Raw genomic sequence first — 21,604 nt, forward strand, 5'->3', positions numbered from 1 at the left:
TGCACCGTTGGGTCGCTCTGCTGCTGACGATCGCGGCGAAGGGGAGCACGCATCGCAAAGTACCTAAAGTCTCTAGGGCTAACTGCTTCCCTTCTCCTACGTTTTCGGAACACCTTGACGGTTACGCGTCGATGCCATGCCTGTGTCGGCATGATGTTGGAAGGCCCGCGCGTCTTCCACTGAACTGCCTAATCATCAGGTAGAGACGAATACATCGAGGCTTGAACTGAAAGGCCATGTGGATCCTCGCTTCGAACACCCCCTTCAAGGGAGTATTAAAAACGCTTGGCACTCACAGGCTCTTTATTGCTGTGAGAAATAAGCAATCTGAACGTATCATTCAGCTTATACTGAGTGAAGTTGCCCTTAACGGCAATCACACCAGCAGCTCGTAGAACATGAAGGAACATCTGTAGAACCCGGAGTTCTATCACAAATACACAGCTGGAGTGGCCACCAGTTGGTGCAGATTTGAAACCTGTTGAGAACGTGTGTGGGCTGATCAAGAAGCAATTGCGGCTCGGGATCTCCGCACGGCTACAGGTGATCAAATGTGGACTGCCGTAATCAAGAATTAGAGACTCTTCGTGCTCGCCTCGACGTTGTGTCATCACTGTGTGATTCGATGCCGCGACGAGCTGCTGGCGTAATTGCCGCTAATGGCAACTTCACTAAGTATTAGTTGAGTGCTACGTTCAGATTGTTTACTTTTCACGGTACTAAAGAGCCTGCGAGTGTCAAACATTTTTAATACTTACTTGAAAGGGTTCTTTGAAACGAGAATCCATAGGCGTCTTGCATCTTACACCTCGATATATTCGTCTCTACCTAGCGATTCGGGAGTCGAGCTGAAGCCTCGCGTGCCTTCCAACAGAATGCAGATAGAGGCATGGCATCGACGCGTAACCGTCAAGATGCGCCGAAAACGGAGGAGGAGGGAAGCTGTTCGCCCTACCTTCCTTTCGGAGACATCAGGACGAGACGTTCATTTGAGGGATCGTCAGCCGTTTGTGCGCGGGCGCGAGTAAGAGTGGGCATGAGAGAAACACGTTGGGGGCTTTTGCTCCTTGAATATATTACTGTGCCTAGGCAGTACAGTGGAGGTTTATTAGAGCGCGCCGTATGCGTTTGTTGCCAGACATGCCGGCATTGCGGAGTGGAGTCGAGTCTACGTCCCGACGCTGGCTGCCCGCGCGGTGACGTAGTGGACACGTACGCTCCATTTGGTGATCGCTGTGTCTAAAGGGGCAAGGTTCTCACCGGTGTTGTATAAGTCGCGGGTCGCTTTTTGCGTCGCGACAATAGCTTGGGTTTCGTACAAGCACTGCTCCAGGAGGACACATGTAACCGGCAAACGGAGGCCTCAGGAGAGCACCTGAGGTTATAATAAAGAAGGTGGCCCAGGATCTCCAGGGCACCCGAACAGGGGCGTAGCCAGGGGTAGGAGGTTCTTATAGAGCTTCAGCCCCCCCCCCCCCCCCCCGAGAAATTTTTGGTGCTGTCATGCGCCGCCGACAAAAACAACCCCGGCGCCGCAACCTATTCCGGATTTTGTCCAGAATGTCTTTTTCACGCTCGAAAAAACATTTGAGCGCGAACATTGGAAACTCAGGTTGGATTTCGCGGTAACGCTCATACACCGAGAGTCACATAACGAAAGCAGCTGCATCCGAGCACAAAGTTTCAAGGGCGTTGTGATGGCAAGCGGGCTCATCGCGGCATCTCGCGGAGACTGCGGAATTAACGGTGTGCATGGATTTAAATTTCGAAACTTTATGGATATAAAGTTCACATAAAATTTTGATGCGTAATGCGTAAGGTGCACTGGCACTTCCAAAGTCGTGCTTTCGAGCTTCAGTTCCGCAAATTTGTGGATTTAATGTTGTTATAAACATTTGACGCCAAAGGCGCATCAACTTTTCAAAAGTCGTTCATCGAACCGTACAACGAGATAAGCCAAATCAACACACTATCAGACAAGTTGACAAAGCATGCAGCGTGGTCCGATGAGACAAAGCATTGCGGTGGTTCATTGAGCCGTCATGTCACAGAAAAGAATATTTCACCTGTGCCAAAGCATCCATGTCAAGACACTGAAGCCAGGAAAGGTAACTACGTTATTTATTTTCTACTTTGGCTTTTATTCGTGAGGACACATGAAGCCTCTTCAGTTTTCTTGTTCTCGCAACCCGCGGGCTGCCAGAGCCAGCACAGCGCATGCGTTTTTCTCGCGTTGCCCCGACCACCACACGGCGCACTTCGGTGCGCATTCGTTTTTCTCTGGCCGAATTGATTCTCGCCTGGCAAAGTTTTGGACGCTTTCTGGATAGCAGACGAATAAAACAAACAATGGTCGCTCGCCGCCATCATTGTGGGGACTCGTGTCGATTGCACCGCGTTCGCTCGAGCGCAGCTTCTCGGAAAGTCTTGTCTCGCCGGTGCAGGATACCGAGCAGTATGCATATGGCTCTCTGTGGACCAAGCGTGTCACGTTTTCTTCGATATTCCTTCAGCAGCCACATTAGGTGCCCAAAGTAGGCATTTGATTGTGGACGAAGTGCTTTCCTTTCCGTTTTTCTTATTTCGATGCTCCAGCCCCAGAAAAGAAAAAAAAAAGACATTGTTGTGGCGCAGTGAATTTCCGAATCTAGAAAATTCCATTTCGTTGCTTCTTCTTTTGCGGAAAGTAATGGGCCATGGGACGTTTCAAGTGCCGGATACTCTTATTGTATTGTTGTGATAGCAATTATATGGACACTCCAGGCGCACTCCTGCCGTCGCCGTCACCCTCACGTTCCGTATGAAGTCCAAGGACGATAACATGCAGCATGCTGCATGTGCAAGTCAAAGCTATGGGGGGGGGGGCGGAGGTATGCATGTGTGAGCCGACGATGGTGGCACAATCTTGTGTGCACAGGGGAGAAAAGCGGGGAAGAAGCGCGGCGCCTTCCGTCGCGCGCAATACATTGGGGGGAGTGGAGGGGGGGGGGCGTGGCGGTCCTTTAGGATTCCGTGATCTGTGGATCTGTGATTGTCCACTATGTTTATTTACTTTGTTTGACGCGTTATATATAGGGACTTTTTCTTAGGTATGTAGAATTATTGGAGACTTATACGTATGTTTAAATACCTTGTTTCGAGGCTTTGTGTATACGTGCATAGAACTTTGTTTCCAGTGACACTCTTTTGCCGTTTATCAAACTGTGTCTTCGCATTTGTATATTCATTGTATCTTCACATCTCAAATGTACCAGGGCGATTAAAAGGAAAGTGAGCCATACCACCCCGCGCAATAATGGTTCGGTTCATTATCCCTGAGGCATTTGCGTAGCACACATGCATCTCTCATTTATAAAAGTGACACGTAGGGTTGAGTATAAATGTTCTTTATTGCTCTTATACACTGGGTTTAACATGGTTACGTGACATAATGGACGCTCCAAAAGTTGAACAGCGTGATGTCTTGAGGTTTTTGACAGCTGAAGGTACGTGTTTCCCAAAAAGAAATTAGTCGCTCTATGGCTGCAGTGCACGTTGAACATTGCATTTCACTGGCCACTGTGAAGCGTTGGAGCTAACGGTTGAGACGTGAAGGGTGCAAAGACGATTGAAGATGGGGCCAAAGCTACCGTGCAATCCACCTCAACACAATTGCAAAGGCTGATGAGCTAATTAGACATGAACGGAGGATACGCATCGATGAACTGGCAGAGCGTGTGAACATCAGTCACAGTTCTGTTTACACTTTAATTCATTAACATCTCGGTTATCGGCTCTTGTGTGCGCAATGGATGTCCAAGATTTTTAACCACCGCCAGAAGACGGAGAGGTTTGTCGCTGCCTTGACTCATCTGATCCGGTATCAGAATGAAGGTGACGACTTCTTGTCTGCAGTTGTCACCGTTAATGAGTCATGGTGCCACTATTGCGAGCCTGAAACACGACGGCAATGGTTACAGTGCAAACATTTGAATTCACCAGCCCCAAGGAAAACAAAGGCCGTCATTTCCGTTGGAGAACTAATCACTTTTTTTTTCGATCGTCAGGGGTCATAGGCTACTGATCCAATTTGCTACACCTGGAGAGACTATCAATCGTTTCCGTTATTGTGAAACGCCGGTTAGGCTGCGTGTCGCAATCAAGGACAAACGCCGTGGAAAATTGAGGAATGGGGTCATTATGCTCAATGACAATGCAGATCGTGCGAACATCAGTCATGGTTCGGTTCACACTTTAATTCATGAACTTCTCGGTTATAGGCTCTTGTGTGCGCAATGGATACCCATGAATTTGAACCACCGCTAGAAGACGGAGAGGTTCGTCGATGCTTTGACTCATCTGATCAGGTATCACAATGAGGGCGACAACTTCGAGTCTGCAGTTGTCACCGTGGACGAATCATGCTGTCACTATTACGAGCCTGAAACACGACGGCAATGCTTACAGCGGAAGTATTCGAATTCGCCACCCCCAAAGAAAACAAAGGCCGTCATTTCCGGCGGAAAGGTGTTCAATTTTTTTTATCGTCAGGGGCCAATGGCTACTGATCGAATATGCTAAACCTCGAGAGACTATCAATCGTTTGGATATTGTGAAACGCCGGGTCGACTGCGTGTCGCAATCTAGAACAAAGGACGTGTGAAATTGAGGAATGGGGTCATCACGCTCAACGACAATGCCCGTCTTCACGTCGGGAGTGGAATCACGCGACTCGTTAGACAGCTGCAGAAATATCTAAATACTAATGGAGACTACTTTTAAATAAAGTTCTCCGTTTGTAATATATTAGCACTGGCTCACTTTAATTCAACTCGCCCTCGTATATTTTGCAGAACTCCTGCTTTTTATATGTGCTCTTTGTTGTGACTATAATTTCGGTGCAATTACTCACAATACACGACCGGCGACAGCTGCTTCTGCGCAAGACATTGAAAGAAAGGACAGCTTCACTGAAATGTCTTTCTTGTCCGTTGCATATGTACAAAAATGAAATCAAGGTTCATGAATGACAAAGTTTCAATAAAATATTTATCCTCAACTTGTTCATTTCACGGCTTTTACGTTTTTCATAACAGCGGCATGCACTGCTTTGCTGGTTTTGAACTGGATACTTTGGAACTGGAACTGATATAGTTCTAAAGTTCGTGTGACATTTTCTTTACTTATTAAATAGATAAAACACGGAAGCATTGATATCGGTTATTTCGGGCACAATTTTTGGGACATACGAGTGTATTCTTTTACGAAAAGGCAAATATTTTACTTGTCGTGAGAGTGCGTAGCGTTGAAAAATTCGTTTGCAGCATCTTTGACAATGGCAATGCAGTTATTGTTCGTGTATTTGATCCCTCAACAAACTTTCTGAGGAGGAGGCAGAGCTGCAGCCTGACCCCCCCCCCCTAATTAAGTTTCTGGCTACACCGCTGTTTCTGGTGCTCTTTCTCTCCCCCTACTTTCATTCCCTTCCCCTTGTGCAGCGCGGTTGAGGTGTCCTCTGCTGAGAGACAGTTACTGCGCTGCACTTTACCCCAACCTTTCCTTCCCATCAAGAATCTCCTTCTCACTGCACCCAAGGGATAGCAGGGAGATGAAAGCTGGAAGCAGGGCGGCCCGTGGCCGCGTGCCCGGGCTGTATAATATAATCAGGTGGTCTGCATTACATCGTCGGACTCTGGTTCACTGTCGTCGACGCTGCCTTTGAGAGTTTGATAAGTACGCAAAATAGAACGACGAGCGCGCCATCCACAAGTAGAAGATCGAGATAGGTATCGGGTACTGAGGCCTTTGTCTCAGTTTGCAAGGCTAAAACGACACCGCAGCGAGCCGTTTGTGCAAAAGGCGATAGGCTTGCTTGAACGACGTGAAAGCAATTGTGAAGCGCAAGTTGCTGCTCTTGGGAACAGTTTCTACAGTTTTTCCTTCCGCAGAACAGGGATGGCCCATTAAGGGCTATTCGCAGAAGCATCGATCCGCCTAATCTGAATATTATTTTAAAGAATAACGTCTTGATGGAGCTGTAAAGAACGTATTTTGCACGCCACGAGAATCGCCTCGTCATGGCGAACCAAAAGCGGGTCTTAGCAGAATAATTTGCATTTCATGCTTACAGAGTTCTTTACAACTTCTTTGAATGGGTAATATAGTGGTGACGTCGGACAAGATAGTTTACTCCAACGGTGAGTTATAACATTGCGCAGCAGAGTGCTCCAATTTATCTTTCACTATCTGTACGTTAACGTGACACCACACTCGATATAGCAGCATTTATGCATCACAACCTTCGTCAGAATGCGGTCTCCGTCGCAGGGAATTAAAACCGTTATTTCGTTCTCTTAGGAGACCGGCAAAGCCTCTCACGCAACGCGATCGATTGAAATACATCTGTGGATTTGCTTACCTTGTCCGTTGAGGCGTAGACGCAGTAAACACTGTTGTAGTCCAGTGTGTTCCACCGATTCCAGTAATCGTTCCAAATTTTGCCCTCGCTCCTGAAGCGCTGGCCGAAGTTTGCAACGGCGTAGGCAATCAGCTGGAAAGAAGTGCAGGTGCATATTCGGTTATGCATGATTCTTCGATTGAAGCCGCAAGGCAGAAAGTCGCTGTTATTGCGTATTTCCGATTTTTTGAGGGCCGCAGATTGGAAGCACGCGAATAAATAAATAAATAAATAAAAATGTTTCGTGACACGCACACATTGAACTAGCTTGCGAATAGCTCATGTAGCAGTGTTATAAAAAGAAATGATAAATTAAATCCACATTTCAGATATACTTGCGAATCATTGTGGCAAATACCGCTTACGATTGCGGAACCATCAAGGAGAGAGAAAGAGAAGGTGGACCCAGAAGTAAATAAATGAATAAATGATCACACCAGTGCGCGCGCAGATGTCGCGGAGGTTGCTTAAAAGGAAGCGGACGAGGTGCACTTAAAGCTACTTCGTTCGCCTCTCCAGTCAGATGCGGGAAAAATGCCGGACTGCACTAGTAATTTTTTCCTGTGATTCAATCGGGAGGCAAAATATGTGCGAAAGGTCATGCCTGCGCCCATAGCTTAGATAAAATGTACTACCTGCAGCTTCCGATGCTGGTGTCAACTCCATGCATCAAATATTCAACTGAATCAGTAGGCCTTTTCTCTGGCACACCAGAGGAAACTATACTGGAGATTCGCAGCCACGCTGCAGGCGTCCGTTGAGGAGGGATTTTACGTAATTCTCTTGTGTACTGATGGTACGCGTCGCACCTGGTCTCAGTACAAGCACTTCGAGGCCTAACGTGTCAGGGCTGGAATCTTTGGCGCCTGAGTAACCGTAGCTCGCGTCGAAACAGCTCTGAATGGCGGTAAGCACACGTGTATAACTTACTAACGTGTACTTGCTAGCTAGGACCCGTCATACGGGTCGTGCAACGCGGGTGTAACGGTGGCTGAAATCACCTGTGCCACGTCCGAAGTGCCTGTGAGAACGTGCCAGAGGACGTCTGGGCACGCGTAATGTGGCAGGCGACGGCGGGCGCTCGCGTGCATAATTAAGCAATACGTACAATATACCGGCCCCTTTTTATGTTTAGTTTGATTCACCACGATACATTATGTAGGTTTCACCTGGTAACATTATTCTGCAGGGCCGAAGCTGTGATTATGATGCCGTTTAAAAGCGTTAACTATGATATTACTGTTTGTCCATAAAATCGCGCGATATTTTTTTGTTTTTTGCTGAACAGTTTTAGGGCAACTCTAGCATTAATTTTGTCCCATTGATGCACCGCGTGTACGCTGCCGTCACAGGGCCGGGTAAGCCTTTCTTACAAGCGTATCTAACCGCAGTTCTATGACAACAGCTCCGCTGTTTTTCGCGTGTACCCGGTATGCCTCTTAGTGCTTGTAATGACGTCGTGTGCGCGTTTGTAAGCATAACAAGTCGGCTCATGAAAGTGCAGCGAACCGGATGCAAAGCAGAAATGGGGAGGAGGTTGCAAGGTACATGCAGGTCGGATTATTCAGGTAGCCACGGCTAGTAGTACCATCTAATACACCCGCAATTAATTTAAAATAGTTTATCAACACAACTGTCTAGCCACGCGTCATTGCGTGCTTACCGTAACACACAAGACGCGCCACTGCACGGCGGCTCCGCCTTTCCACTATTTGTATACTGTTACGTTTCGCCTACGACGCGCGGTAAAGCCAGCGCGGATGCAACGTACGCCGGAGCTTCGTTCAAAGCGGCGGACATTTTGGCCCGTTCGGAGCGGCCGCGACGCATCCCCGCCGAGCGCCTCCCGGCATGTTCAGTGCCACGTGTCTTTGTGTGTGCGTGTGTGTGTGTGTGCCCACGCTTGTCAAAGCGCGGCAGCCGGGGAGAGGAGCTCCCCCAGTGTGAAGCGAGGAGGTCTGACCGGCGCCGGCCCGGCTGATGCGTCACCTCCTTGTCCCAACGTGTCTCTCAATCCGTCCGTCGCCGCTGTCACGTGGTGTCATCTCGTGACCTTCCTTCTTGCCCGCGACGCCAAGAGTATAAGAGCAGCTGCCCCCGGACGCCAGGAGAGAGGCTCCGATTTCTGCTGTTGAGTAACGTGCTCTCCCGTCTCTCTACTTCGGTCGACCTGACCGCCCGCTCTTTGCGATGCTAGAATAAACAAGTTGTTCTGTTAGCAGTCGCCTCATGCTTTGCTGGGACCTTCGGATGCTTCCAGTGTGCCCCAGGCCGCCAGGCCAACGCTACCCTTGGGGCTTGCGACCCATTTGCAACAACGGGCGCCAACGGTCCGGTTGCAACAACGGGTGTCAGCACTGAGGTTCCGACAGCTGGTGGCAGCGCTGAGATTCCAACAGCCGGTGCCATCGGTGCGGTTCCAACAGCCGGTGGCAGCGCTGAGATTCCAACAGCCGGTGCCATCGGTGCCGATCAAACATCTGGTTGCCAGCGATGAGATCGCGACAACGGAGGCCAGCAGCGAAGATATGCGGTTGACTGTATGCTGAGCAGCACAACGACCATCCGGGAGCAGTGCAACGAGCCCTGTGTGATGACTGGTTGCCTGCAGCGGAACGACTGCGCTGAATTCTTGGCTGCGAGGTTTGGTGAGTGCGGGGCTTTCTTCTTCTGAGTTTTGCCAGGCTTTTGTTAGTGTCAGAAACAGAGCTGGTAAGTGTGGTTGTCGTTGCTGCCGGGTTAGATTGCGGCAAGACAATAGTAGGCAGTAGAGAAAGCAGCATTCAGAGCAGCCATGGATTTGAAGTCGTTGCGCAAACCGAAATTGTTGGAGCTTGCAAGAGAGTTGGGTCTGGATGTCTCAGACAAACTCAGAAAACCAGAACTGCTAAGGGCTATTCCTGAGTTAGGAGCTGAGGATGACGAGCTGTCGGAATGCCTTGAGACCATTGAGGAGAGGGAGACGGCAAAAAGACAGGAACGCGAACTTAAAGAACAGCAACAGAGAGAGAAAGATGAGCTTGAACGAAACGAACGAAAAGAAAAAGAAGAGCGCGACCGTCAACACGCTTTGGAAATGAAGCGTCTCGAGGTGGAGATGGAACGCGCTCGTAATGGAAGTCAGGCACACGGTGCAGGAGAACGAGTATTGTTTAAAATGACTGACCTGATGCGGCCGTTTAAGCTTGGAGAGGACATTGGTTTGTTCCTGGTTAACTTTGAGCGAACGTGCGAGAAGCAGGGGTTCTCTCGGGAAACGTGGCCACAGCGCTTGCTCACTTTGTTACCCGGCGAGGCGGCCGACGTAGTCGCTCGCTTGGAGAGAGAGGAGGCAGAGGATTTCGACAAAGTGAAATCGAGTCTGCTAAAAAAGTACAGGCTGTCCGCGGAGGCGTTCCGTCGGAAGTTTCGAGAAAATGAGAAAGGCAAAAGTGAGTCATATACAGAGTTTGCCTACAGGCTAATGTCAAACATGCAGGAGTGGCTCAAAGAAGAGAAAGCGTTTGGTGACCACGAGAAAGTTCTGCAGTGTTTCGGGCTAGAACAGTTTTATAGTCGGTTACCTGAGAACGTGCGGTACTGGGTCTTGGATAGGCCAGACGTTAGTACGGTGGCTAGAGCCGCTGAGCTAGCCGAAGAGTTTGTGACGCGTCGGGCTCGCGGAGCTAAGGACGGTCAAAAGGGTGAATTTGGCTCCAAGATTGAGAGGCCGAAGTTCACGCCTATGAGAGCAAAGGGGGACACACGTAGTGCGGATGCGAGTGAAAGCAGTCCGACCGAACGTAAGGAGACGGCGGCAACCGAAGCCGAACGCAGAAAGCGGTTCGAGGCGAGGCAAGCGCGCGTGTGTTATACGTGCCAGAAGCCGGGTCACTTTTCGGCGCAGTGTCCGGAAACAAAAACAAAAGTAGTGTTTTTGTCATTATGCAGCACTGACGAGAACATGAAGCTTCTCGAGCCTTACATGCGAGACCTCCTCGTGAACGGGAAGGAGTGCCGAGTGCTTCGCGATTCCGCAGCTACGATGGATGTAGTTCACCCCTCTTACGTAGAACCCGATATGTTCACGGGCGAGTGCGCATGGATCAAGCAAGCCGTGGAAGCTCACAGCGTGTGTCTGCCCGTAGCAAAAGTGCTTATTGAAGGACCTTTCGGAGCACTTGAGACGGAGGCGGCAGTGTCATCTATGCTGCCCCCCCAGTACCCGTACCTATTTTCGAACAGGTCCGATCACCTCCTGCGCGAGAAGGGGCTTTTGTTTGGTGAGGCTAGCGTTCAGGCCTTAACCAGATCGAAGGTTCGGGAGCTCGCTGCAAAGGCGGTAGCTGCGGGGCCGACGTTGTCGAACGATGAGAAAGGGTCAGAGGCGCATAAAGCTGATATTCAGAGCTCGCCCGAACTGAATAAAATTGAGCCTGTAGCGTGAAAGGCACCAGATACTGGAGAGGAAATGCCCGACACGGGAAAGTTAGAAGAGCTATCTGAAGATTTGCTCATCGCGCCTACGTCAGACGGACTTAATAGGTTGCTAAAAGTCAGCCGGTCGGCTTTGATAGCCGAGCAAAAGAAGGATGGCAGCCTAGAAAACATACGCTGCATTGTCAAGGAAGGTATCGCCAAGAAAAATGCTCGCTTTGTGGAAAGAGGTGGGGTCCTGTACCGGAAATATGTAGACCGCAGGGGAGTGGAGTTCGATCAGCTGATCGTGCCTCAGTGCTACCGTCAGGATCTGTTGCGCTTGTCGCATGGGGGTTCGTGGTCCGGACACCTAGGAGTTAAGAAAACTAAGGACCGTCTCTTGCAAGAGTACTATGGGCCAGGGTGTTTTCGGGACGCAGACCACTTTGTGAAGACATGCGACACCTGTCAGCGCGTGGGCAAACCAGGGGACAAATCGAGGGCGCCGTTGAAGTTGGTACCTATCATTACGGAGCCTTTTAGACGGCTCGTTATTGATACAGTGGGACCTCTGCCGGTAACAGCCACGGGGTACAGACACATTTTGACTGTGATCTGCCCAGCGACAAAGTTCCCTGAAGCAGTGCCGCTTAAAGAACTCAGCTCAGTTGAGATAGTCAATGCACTACTGTCCATATTTGCGCGAGTTGGTTTTCCTGCGGAAATTCAATCAGATCAGGGCACAGTGTTTACTAGCGCTTTGACGACAGCCTTTCTCGAAAGGTGCGGGGTAAAGCTGTTACACAGCTCAGTGTACCACCCCCAATCGAATCCCGTTGAGAAGCTCCACTCCGTCATGAAGCGCGTGTGGAGAGCATTGTGGTTTGAACAACAAACTGACTGGGAGCTGTTTCTGCCTGGGGTGATGTTTGCATTGAGGACCGCGCCGCATGCGGCTACGGGGTTTTCGCCAGCTGAGGTAGTGTACGTTCGCTCGCTGCGATATCCGCTTCGCATGCTTCGAAACGGATCACTGCCCTCTCCAATGGCTGCAGACTATCTCTTTCACAAATGGCCGCCTCCTGCGCTGGAGCCTCGCTATGCAACAGTATTCCTTTGAGGTGCGTCACAAAAAGGGGAGTCTCAACGGTAACGCCGATGGCTTAAGTCGAAGCCCCTAACGTGGGAATCAGCCTCAAAATTGTTTGTTATTGATGTTTTTCTTCCTGAGGCAGGAATTTTAACATATTGCTTTTGTGTAGTGTTTCAAAGTGATGATATGCTTTCTAGTGCAATTTTCCGATTTGTGGACGCGTTCTGAGTGCTGCTATAGACTACTGTAAGGAACTAGGCAGTAGTAAAAAAAAAGGGGGAAAGAGCCTGGCATGGCTTAGTGAGGGTTGTGCCGTGCTTGCTGACTGAGCGGCTGAGTTTCGGCGCAGTTCTAACGCTTGCTGGGAAAGAGAACAAAAATGGCAACTCTCCTGAAGTCACTTTGCAGTGTCCTGTGTGAACCTGAACGTGAGAACGAGGCCTTCTCGGTGCGCTGCGCTCAAGAAACGCCGAGGGACGACCGACTTCGGTTATGAGCATCATCGAGCGACATCCCTCCGGACAGCGGATGCAGTCCCCTGACCATCGGTATCTCCCTCCCCCGGCGGGGCGGTCTCTTACGTTTCGCCTACGACGCGCGGTAAAGCCAGCGCGGATGCAACGTACGCCGGAGCTTCGTTCAAAGCGGCGGACATTTTGGCCCCTTCGGAGCGGCCGCGACGCATCCCCGCCGAGCCCCTCCCGGCATGTTCAGTGCCACGTGTCTTTGTGTGTGCGTGTGTGTGTGTGCCCACGCTTGTCAAAGCGCGGCAGCCGGGGAGAGGAGCTCCCCCAGTGTGAAGCGAGGAGGTCTGACCGGCGCCGGCCCGGCTGATGCGTCACCTCCTTGTCCCAACGTGTCTCTCAATCCGTCCGTCGCCGCTGTCACGTGGTGTCATCTCGTGACCTTCCTTCTTGCCCGTGACGCCAAGAGTATAAGAGCAGCTGCCCCCGGACGCCAGGAGAGAGGCTCCGATTTCTGCTGTTGAGTAACGTGCTCCCCCGTCTCTCTACTTCGGTCGACCTGACCGCCCGCTCTTTGCGATGCTAGAATAAACAAGTTGTTCTGTTAGCAGTCGCCTCATGCTTTGCTGGGACCTTCGGATGCTTCCAGTGTGCCCCAGGCCGCCAGGCCAACGCTACCCTTGGGGCTTGCGACCCATTTGCAACAACGGGCGCCAACGGTCCGGTTGCAACAACGGGTGTCAGCACTGAGGTTCCGACAGCTGGTGGCAGCGCTGAGATTCCAACAGCCGGTGCCATCGGTGCGGTTCCAACAGCCGGTGGCAGCGCTGAGATTCCAACAGCCGGTGCCATCGGTGCGGATCAAACAATACCTCACCGTGAGACACAATTTGTGCAAGGTGTTTTAACACAATGAGATGTGCATAGCAGTGACGCCCATTAAGGCGCAGCCGTCATTATGGAAAGCGAATACAGTACTCTTGCTGTGCATGTCTGCGGAGTACTTTATTACTCAGAATTTATTACTGAGAATTCATTACTGAGAAATATTTATATTTACGGTGTCACTGCAGCGCTAACAATATCCAGCACCCTTTCATCTGTTATCCTTTTTTTAACTGAGTTTCTTGACTTCATTTTTCAGAGACGTGGTCATGTGTAGCGACAAATTTTGTTTTCTCTGCGTGACGTTTCACAATACAGGCTGTTGCAGGCAACTTTTCGCAGAGATAAACAATGAGTGCGTGCATCCTTCACAAGATGCAATCTCTCTTCACAGATTGTTGGCTTGGTATACTTAAATGCTTCCGGTTCACCACAAACTTTTCCATGCGGTTTCCTCAACATCATTATCATCAGCCTATTTGTGTCGACTGCAAGGGGAAGGACTCTACTAGCGGTCTCTAATTAGCTGTTTTGTGTCGACTAATTTCATCTTACACCCGCACTTTTCTCATTTTCATCACGCCAACTAATGTTCGCCGTCCTCAACTGCGCTTATTTTCCCTCTGCAGCCATTCTGTAAGTCTTGCAGACCACGCAGTTATCTGCGTTATACATTATATACACATAGCCCGCTCATGCAGCTGTATTTCGTCTTGTCATTGCGAGCTAATTTCGTGTTGTCATTGCGAGCGAGCTAACTTTCGCTCGCTCTTTAATTCTTCATACAGTGGCTTCCTCTGCTGCCTTTACTGTATATTATCAAACTTTCTCATCACATGAACAAAGTAGATTTTTGTGTTCCTGATTTAGGGTGTTGCAAACAGTAGCAATCACAACGGCACCGAAGTTGTGCTTCATATCGAAAGACAAATATATGCAAGTGCCCCAATAAAATTCCGCTTTGTATGTGCAGCTCAACAGATGCCCAAGTGCAAATGCTACTAGAACTCGCTGCGAAAACGTCTCATCTGCATCGAATAGTTCAATGGAGACCTTTCTAAGAATTTATGAATATATTTATTCTCAGAATTCGCAAATTTTAGCACTTTGAGTAATATTTCATTGTACCGTACTTTACAGTATGTATACCATAGTAGCACATATCACAGCAACACTTTTAAATTATTTACAACAAGCTGACCATTTTTAAAGTTCGACGGCGGTTTTCACAGCAATGTAACAGCCTTTGCTTCAATTTGCTATAAAATTCCTTTATAGTCATCATTCAAAGCTAATTATAATATTCGGTAGACCTTTCTTTTTCTATTGCCATTTTCCCTCAACTCCAGTGTAGCCTGTTAAGCTAACTGGATGCTTATGTGTTTGGCCTCTTTATCCCTCCTTGCTTTCTGTGAGCGATTACTTCACCCCTAGGCTGCTGATGTGACTACAAAGTAGACTGTTACCAATTCTACAGCATTTAAGGGCAAAAGCCACGCAGGTTCATAACAACCAAGTAGGCTGAATAAAGGGAAAATTAGACATCCACCCGTTCGTAGCAATTGCTACAAAGGAAACCCATACGGGTTCCTCGAAAGAAAAACCTCATAGTTGAAGAAAAATTCGTCCTGGTCCGGGACTCAAACCCGGGACCACCGCCTCTCCGGGGCAGCCGCTCTACCATCTGAGCTAACCAGGCGGCTAGCAGATGGCAGGGTAAAGTCGAATTTGTCGATAACACGAAGCAAAGGCAAGTGTTTGACGTAGTAGTTTGATGTCTGATTTTCCCTTTATTCATTACTTCTGTCCACCTTGCGGGTTTCCGCAGAACTACTACGTCAACCAAGTAGGCTAATACGATCTCGACCGGGTGATGTTGGTTTCCACAGCAAGAATCAGGAGATGGCGACGAAGGCCGGCAACGCGATGATGAAAAAAAAGATAGAAAAAAAATGGCTTCAATCCATTAGTATATTGATGTGACTCTATCCGATTCTCGAGCGGTTCGGCCTAACACGGGCCAGGACGGCCTTAAAGGGCCCCTCAGCAGGTCTGGTAATTTTGAGCTAACAAGCGCCGTGCATACATTGCGCATTAACGATGGCGTCCGCTAAGCATTACATCGTTAGGCGCCGCAGAAAGAGCTCAAATTTCAAACCGAACGCCGTTTGCCCTACTCCTTGCGGGCGCCGCACTCCCATCCGAAGAGTATACGTATATCGCACAGTGCGCCTACGTACATCGCACTGCTTTGGCGTCGCTCGTAGTGGCACACGCCTTCAATAATTATTCAAGACAACATCTGTTATTTGCGTAGCCTGTTGCTTCAATAGACGAATATAAAGTTTCGAGAAATAATAAAACACAAAAATCGAATGTGTACGTATTCTTGTTTTCCTTCGCACCTCAGCAAGAGAGATGTACTTCCGTTTCGTCTGCTTGTTCCCACGTTGTGCAGTCACGCGCGCAGACATCAAAAGCGTGTCATTTCCTAGCGTGTCCCAGCGCGCGACCATGCTGTATGAACCGTTGTGTCTGCTTCAGTATTCACGTAGCACTGACTTACACCGCTAGTCAGCTGTTCTCGTGCACAGCGCACAAAAACGCGTGCTGCACGAAACGAAAGAAATGCAACAGCTTACACACGATGGCGTCAGCGGAAGTGCGCCGCGCAACCAGGAAAGCCAGGAAAAAAAGCCAGGAAAAACAAAATAAAGTCGGGGCCCATGACGTGTGCGTCGCACGATCCTCGAGATCCGGTATGGGAGAACACAGGGAAGGATTTCTCTTGCGGAGGCTCAATGGGGCAAGTGGAGAGACTGTCTCTCTTAGCATTGGCATTCACCTCCTGAAAGCATGGGTTTGCGGCCCTTGTATACTTCTATATCGGCTATTATTGAACCATTTTGAAAAAAAATTGTTGCGACAGAAGGCTCCCTACAGGGCACGTAACGAATTCCAGCCTATAACCGAAGTTTGCTATGTGGTTGGTTCAGGGGCCCTTTAAATAACCCCTCGTGGTCTGTGGTAGTCGTTGTCTAGACATCGACTATCACAGCTTCTTTGGAAACTTGAGGAACTTGTGGAAGTGTCGGTACTTTGTCAGGCTTTCAAGTCAACGACCTTTTTCCCTTCATGTCTTCTTCTCTGGGCATTCCCCTTTCTGTCTGTGAGGGCGTAGAGGGGTTACATTTTTTCGGAGAACAGCGCAATTATCTCGACACGGGAAAGCACGCTGGAATGTTTCCCACACTTTAGAGGTCAAAGTCCAGGCTGATCATAACGGCATCTTCAATGATGAGGGAAACATCACGTGATGGGAAGGCACGCTGGAATGCTTCCTACACTTTAGAGGTCGAAGTACAGGCTGTATATAGCAGCCTTTTCGAGAATGAGGGAAACCATCTCGACATCGGAAAGCACGCTGGAATGTTTCCCACACTTGAGTGGCCTATCATAATAGTCATCACACCAGTTCTTGGGAGCTCTTGTTGCGAAGGTCTATGGAATAGATGCGGCGTGCTGACAAAAGTGTGGTAAACATGTACTGTTCGAACTGTTGCCTTTATTAAGGAAGATTTGAGGTACATAATTAGGGGCAAGGCTTCTGGGTCGGGGTTCACGAATCAGTCATATGGCAGAAGCGCGAGTCATGAGCAAATAATTTTTCACAGCTCTTGAAAAGCTCCGTAGACCACGCCGATCTGGTTTGGAGATGTAAGAAGGCATTTAGTCTGACTGTACCGTATGACCATATATCATGAAAGGAGGAGAAATGTGGTCTGAAAAGCCTGCTCAGCGCGCCAAAATTGTGAAACTTATATTTTTTATAAAAAATAAAGTTATATGTGTCTAGCATATATATACACAAGCGACTATATGAATAAGACGACACAGAAACGATCAAATTCGCTCGTTTTTATTCACAGCACTTAGAGAAATGAAGTCTGAGAAAGAGACGTATACATTGTACAAGTAGGCTATTAGCACGAAAAAAAGTTATAAAATAAAGAAGACCAGAGAGCAGGGAGAGACCGCGTTGCTGAGCTGTGCACCGGAAGACCAACTCAAGGCATTCCAGCAGGCCGAAGATGCCGCCAGGGCCCAAGAGCTCGAGGCCGTCATCTAGGTAGAGAGGCCTAGGTCTGAAATCTGCTGTGTACAAATAAAGTTTATTCCTACTCCTCCAAAATCCAAAGTAATTGGACTAGGAGCACAGAGTCAGCTTACAGCCGTTCTAATGTGATAACATTACTTGGCTCATTGTCCGACCCCGCCTCAATCAGAAAGTCGTGGAAGAACAGCCGTGGCCGGAAAAAATGGCACACAAACTACGCCATCTTTATCTAACTAAAAAAAAAACTGGCCACGGTGTGGATTCGATCCTCTGCCCCACCGCCAGTGCTACCGCTTCCACTGCGCCACCATTGAATCAGGCAACAGTGATGAATATCGTCGAGCATGTGCCTGGGGTTTGGCGCTGCCTGGCGGGCGATTCAAAAGATGGCAGAGCGAACGGCTACGCAGTAGGGTGCTTCGATGTCAGCACCGCCTGCGGCCGTTCAGGGTGCTGGCACCCTTTTACCAAGCCCGCGCCACACCTCCGCCATATTGTGTCGGAGCTGCTGAAACGGCCGTACATGTGCATGCAGTAGTCAGTGCGACATGGTCGTGCTGCCTGGTGCATGGTATTTCAACGACGCTGAGGACGCGTTCTCTAAGTTGACTTTTCGGAGCTCGCGACGGGAAAGGATACGTGCTTGACAATTGTATCGGAAAAAATACTCCGTCATGCCCGTTAGCAGCGCACCTCTCTGAACCATTTCAACAGAAAAACGACAGCCATGTCCTACATTTTCCCCGCGACTCAAAACGCAGCAGAAAGCCGATAACAACCTCATTTATCTATGTCATGATGTATAAATTAGTTTCTTCGTGTCACACGGTCATCAGGAAATTTTGTGAGGCACTAGCCGTTTGCCGTATGAGTAATTTAATCAAGGTGATGACAAGCCTGCTCAAACTCAACGAGTCATTTCCAACAATCCCATGCACTGAGCATCCGGATTGGCAACATCCCCGAAAATGTTCTTGGGGAGCTTTGTCTTGTTGCGGCTCAGCATATATAGTTGAACAGATTGTACCAGCCAGATGGAACGAGGGATATGGAATAGGGAAGTAAAAGAGCCGCAGGGGTAAACTTGAACTGATCTGTTTTGACCTTTATAATAATCATATAAAATTGAGCTTCGCTTTGTCAATGCTCTCGAGTTTGTGCGCATGACATCCTGTGGTTTCAGACAGCCTGAACGTGGTGCTGAGCTGCCTTAAATTACATTTAGGTTTTCGGGTTATCTTCCTTTAGTTTTACTGAAGTGACAGCTAGGCGGGGTGACCATTCGAAGTTTTCCAATTTAAAGAAAAATCTTCTGAGGCCGATAGCATACTTCTTTGAGCAGGATTATTCGAAGAGGCGGACAATAATAGCATGAAAAATCAAAACACGATGACGAATAAGATATAGAAAAAGAAATTGACGACGACGAATAAGATACAACGCGCTTCAGCTACCACCTTCAGGTACCCGCTTCAGATAGCCACTTCAGTACCGAAAATACCAACAAAAATGAAAATTATCTAAAACAGCGTATTGGCAGCCTTATACCACAGTGTGTTTGTTTCTAAGGACTAAAACTCGTTTCATTCAGTACTAAGCCTATCTAAAAAACATTGTCGACGGTTACGCTACTTCCTAATGCAAAATTTGAGCGCAGCTCTTTAGCTGTTTCGGCTTCTCGATATATTGAGGCAAAGAATTAGAGCAAGACATGTATGTGCAGTTACAAATTTTATTCTTCACACATACTCTGTGTTCAAGAAACACTCCACTCCCAGTTCTAGATTGTCGTGAAAGAAGCTTTGTGGTCGCAGGAATAGATGGATACGTGCTCGACTTGCTGCACCGATGCCTGGTTCGGCGTAGCGCACCTCTGGATTCTGGCGGCGACGGCGTTGGCCGTCTGCTCGGGCAGCTCGTTTAACAGCAGCGGCAGACGAAGGACTTCCACCGGTTGCCTAGCTCATGGCTTAGAAATAACTTGCTGAGAATAAACTATTTATGCAAGCAGAAGGATTATATTATAAAATGTACCCTCTGTGAGTCTCGGGAAATTCGTCTCGTGCGGAACGTTTCGCACCAGTCAAGGCAAAGAGAGCGTAGCTAGGCGCAACTACCTCGCTTATCGGGAGGTCGCGGGAGGCAGCGCGAAGTCGCATAGGAACACGCAGGAGCACAAGGGCGACACGAAACGCAGGAATGGGCGCCAAAGAGCTGCGCTCTAAAACAGTTTCGCAGAAATGCGGTCACGAAACCTCGAACTATAATATCCAAGCATGAACGAAGCCACTGCATGAAGTCTCTCTAGCCTCCACAGCGTTGACTGCTATGTATGAAACGGAGTATAAATTCCTCCGGCTGCTCGGGACGCCGGTACCGTCGTCCACGTGAATGTGTATAAGAAATCACGATCTTTTATAGCGATAGCTTTAAGGTTCCCGTTCAGCGGAAAAGGCGGCGACGTCCACGGCGTGTCTAGAAGCCCTCGTCACAGCCACGTGATTCAGTCACTCCGTACTGAGTGGACACGACACCACGGCGTCTTCTACGGCGTTTCCACGCGAATCGCGGACGCCTTAGTAGACACCTTTGGCGGACGCCGTGGGGACGCGTTGCCGGCGCTCAATCATTCATTGATTCGTTATAAACGAATGAATGCGAACAAACAACAGTGACTGTGTAAGAATAAATACTACTGAAGGGAACAATTAAGCTGTCGCGCCATGCCCTTTAAGGTGCACCTTAAAGGGGCACTAAAGCGAAATAATAAATCTGTTCACACTAATGAAGCATTGTTTCGGAACCATGTAGGCAGTCACCTCAAAAAATAGTTTGATTATTTGATGAAAAAATGAAGGTCCAAGTATCAGTATTTGAATTTCGCGCCGAAAACCCAGCGCTGGTACGTCACCGCGACGTCAGGGATTTTAAATTATGTTTTCGCATTTGGGCTGCGTTGGCTGAGTAAAGGTTCCCGAAACTGGCCATGTTTAACATTTGGTTCCTTTAGAACACAATGTAGTCAATCTGTACCGCTATATTGACACGTGTACTTATCTTTATCGGGCGACCACGTTTCGCCGCCTAACAAATGTAATCGCACAGCGCGGGACGCACCTGCACGTATCCGAACTTTCTGGAAAGTTATCGATGCTTCTACCCGGCTGTCTGTTGTCGCCGAACATTGTGTTATCTGATTTCATCGCGTGACGCGAATGGTGGAGAACTTTGTAAAAGGCACGCGGGTCCGAACGATTAGTCTGGAACATTCGACAACTGTTGTATAAAAGCCGACGCGCTTGACCCGCTGATCAGATTTTCGACGATCGCCGACTGTGTTCGCCGCTCTCGTTGTGCTTTAAGTGTAGCCTGTTTTGTGGGCACAGGTTCGCCGAATAAAAACTAGTTTTTGCCTTTCACAGTATTGCTACTGTGTTCTTTGACGTCACGACCACGTGAAATCTGGTGGAGGTTGCTGGGTAAGTCCGGTCATGAATGGTAATTCTTGCCGTGCAGATCCCAGTCGGCGTAATCAGGTGTCCTCCAGCGGTCCGAATTTGAGGGCCTGCCCATGCCGTCTTAACTTTCCTCAAATGGGCGGCGATGTGTTCACTCATGACGGAGTAATCGGCGCTCGTGTCTACTAAGGCGGTGACTGCGTGGCCGTCGTGAAGCACGTCGAGGTCGGTGGTTCTTTGTCTTGCGTTACAGTTAGGTCTCGGCGTCGGATCACGGCTGCGTCGTGTTGAACTGAAGTTGGAGCGTCGCGTCGTCGTCTTTCGTCGGTGTAGTCTTGGCTTCCTGATTTCGTCGGGACCGCGGCGTGTCGTTATGTCATCGAGGTAGTTTCTTCGGTGTCTTCGTCGGCAGCGGAGGATCTTCGTCAGTTCGACGAACAGCAACCGCACCTCCATCGCTTGCTGCTTTTAGTTTTCCGGATATGGGCTCGCTGACCGGCCCCGGGCTGGTCCTGTGTATGGTCGGCGCTGCGGCGACAGGTAGCGGCCTGGTGATGGCGAACGCGACGGTCGTCGAGAGCTCCACTGAGTAGCGGCGAGGTAGTCGGCGATATCGCGGGGGCGTTCACCTTGCTGCGGGCGCGGAGCGTTCACGGCGCAACTTCGCACTCCCATCTCCCGGTATGGACATCGTCGGTAGACGTGACCCGCTTCTCCGCAATGGTAGCAGAGCGGGCGGTGGTCAGGAGCGCG

The 21,604-nt window shown here is 49.2% G+C and overlaps 1 protein-coding gene across 1 annotated transcript in view; it reads right to left on the reverse strand.

Annotated features, from left to right (window-relative positions):
• LOC135901467 (uncharacterized) overlaps nucleotides 1-21,604 on the reverse strand; it is a 129,809-nt gene that overhangs the window by 7,270 nt on the left and 100,935 nt on the right. Inside the window, exon 11 of the mRNA XM_065431277.2 lies at nucleotides 6,398-6,529. Coding sequence (XP_065287349.1) covers nucleotides 6,398-6,529 — 132 coding nt within the window. The remainder of the gene's footprint in view (nucleotides 1-6,397; nucleotides 6,530-21,604) is intronic.

Source organism: Dermacentor albipictus, chromosome 1 (assembly GCF_038994185.2).
Source record: "Dermacentor albipictus isolate Rhodes 1998 colony chromosome 1, USDA_Dalb.pri_finalv2, whole genome shotgun sequence".
NCBI classification, from domain to species: Eukaryota; Metazoa; Arthropoda; class Arachnida; order Ixodida; family Ixodidae; genus Dermacentor; species Dermacentor albipictus.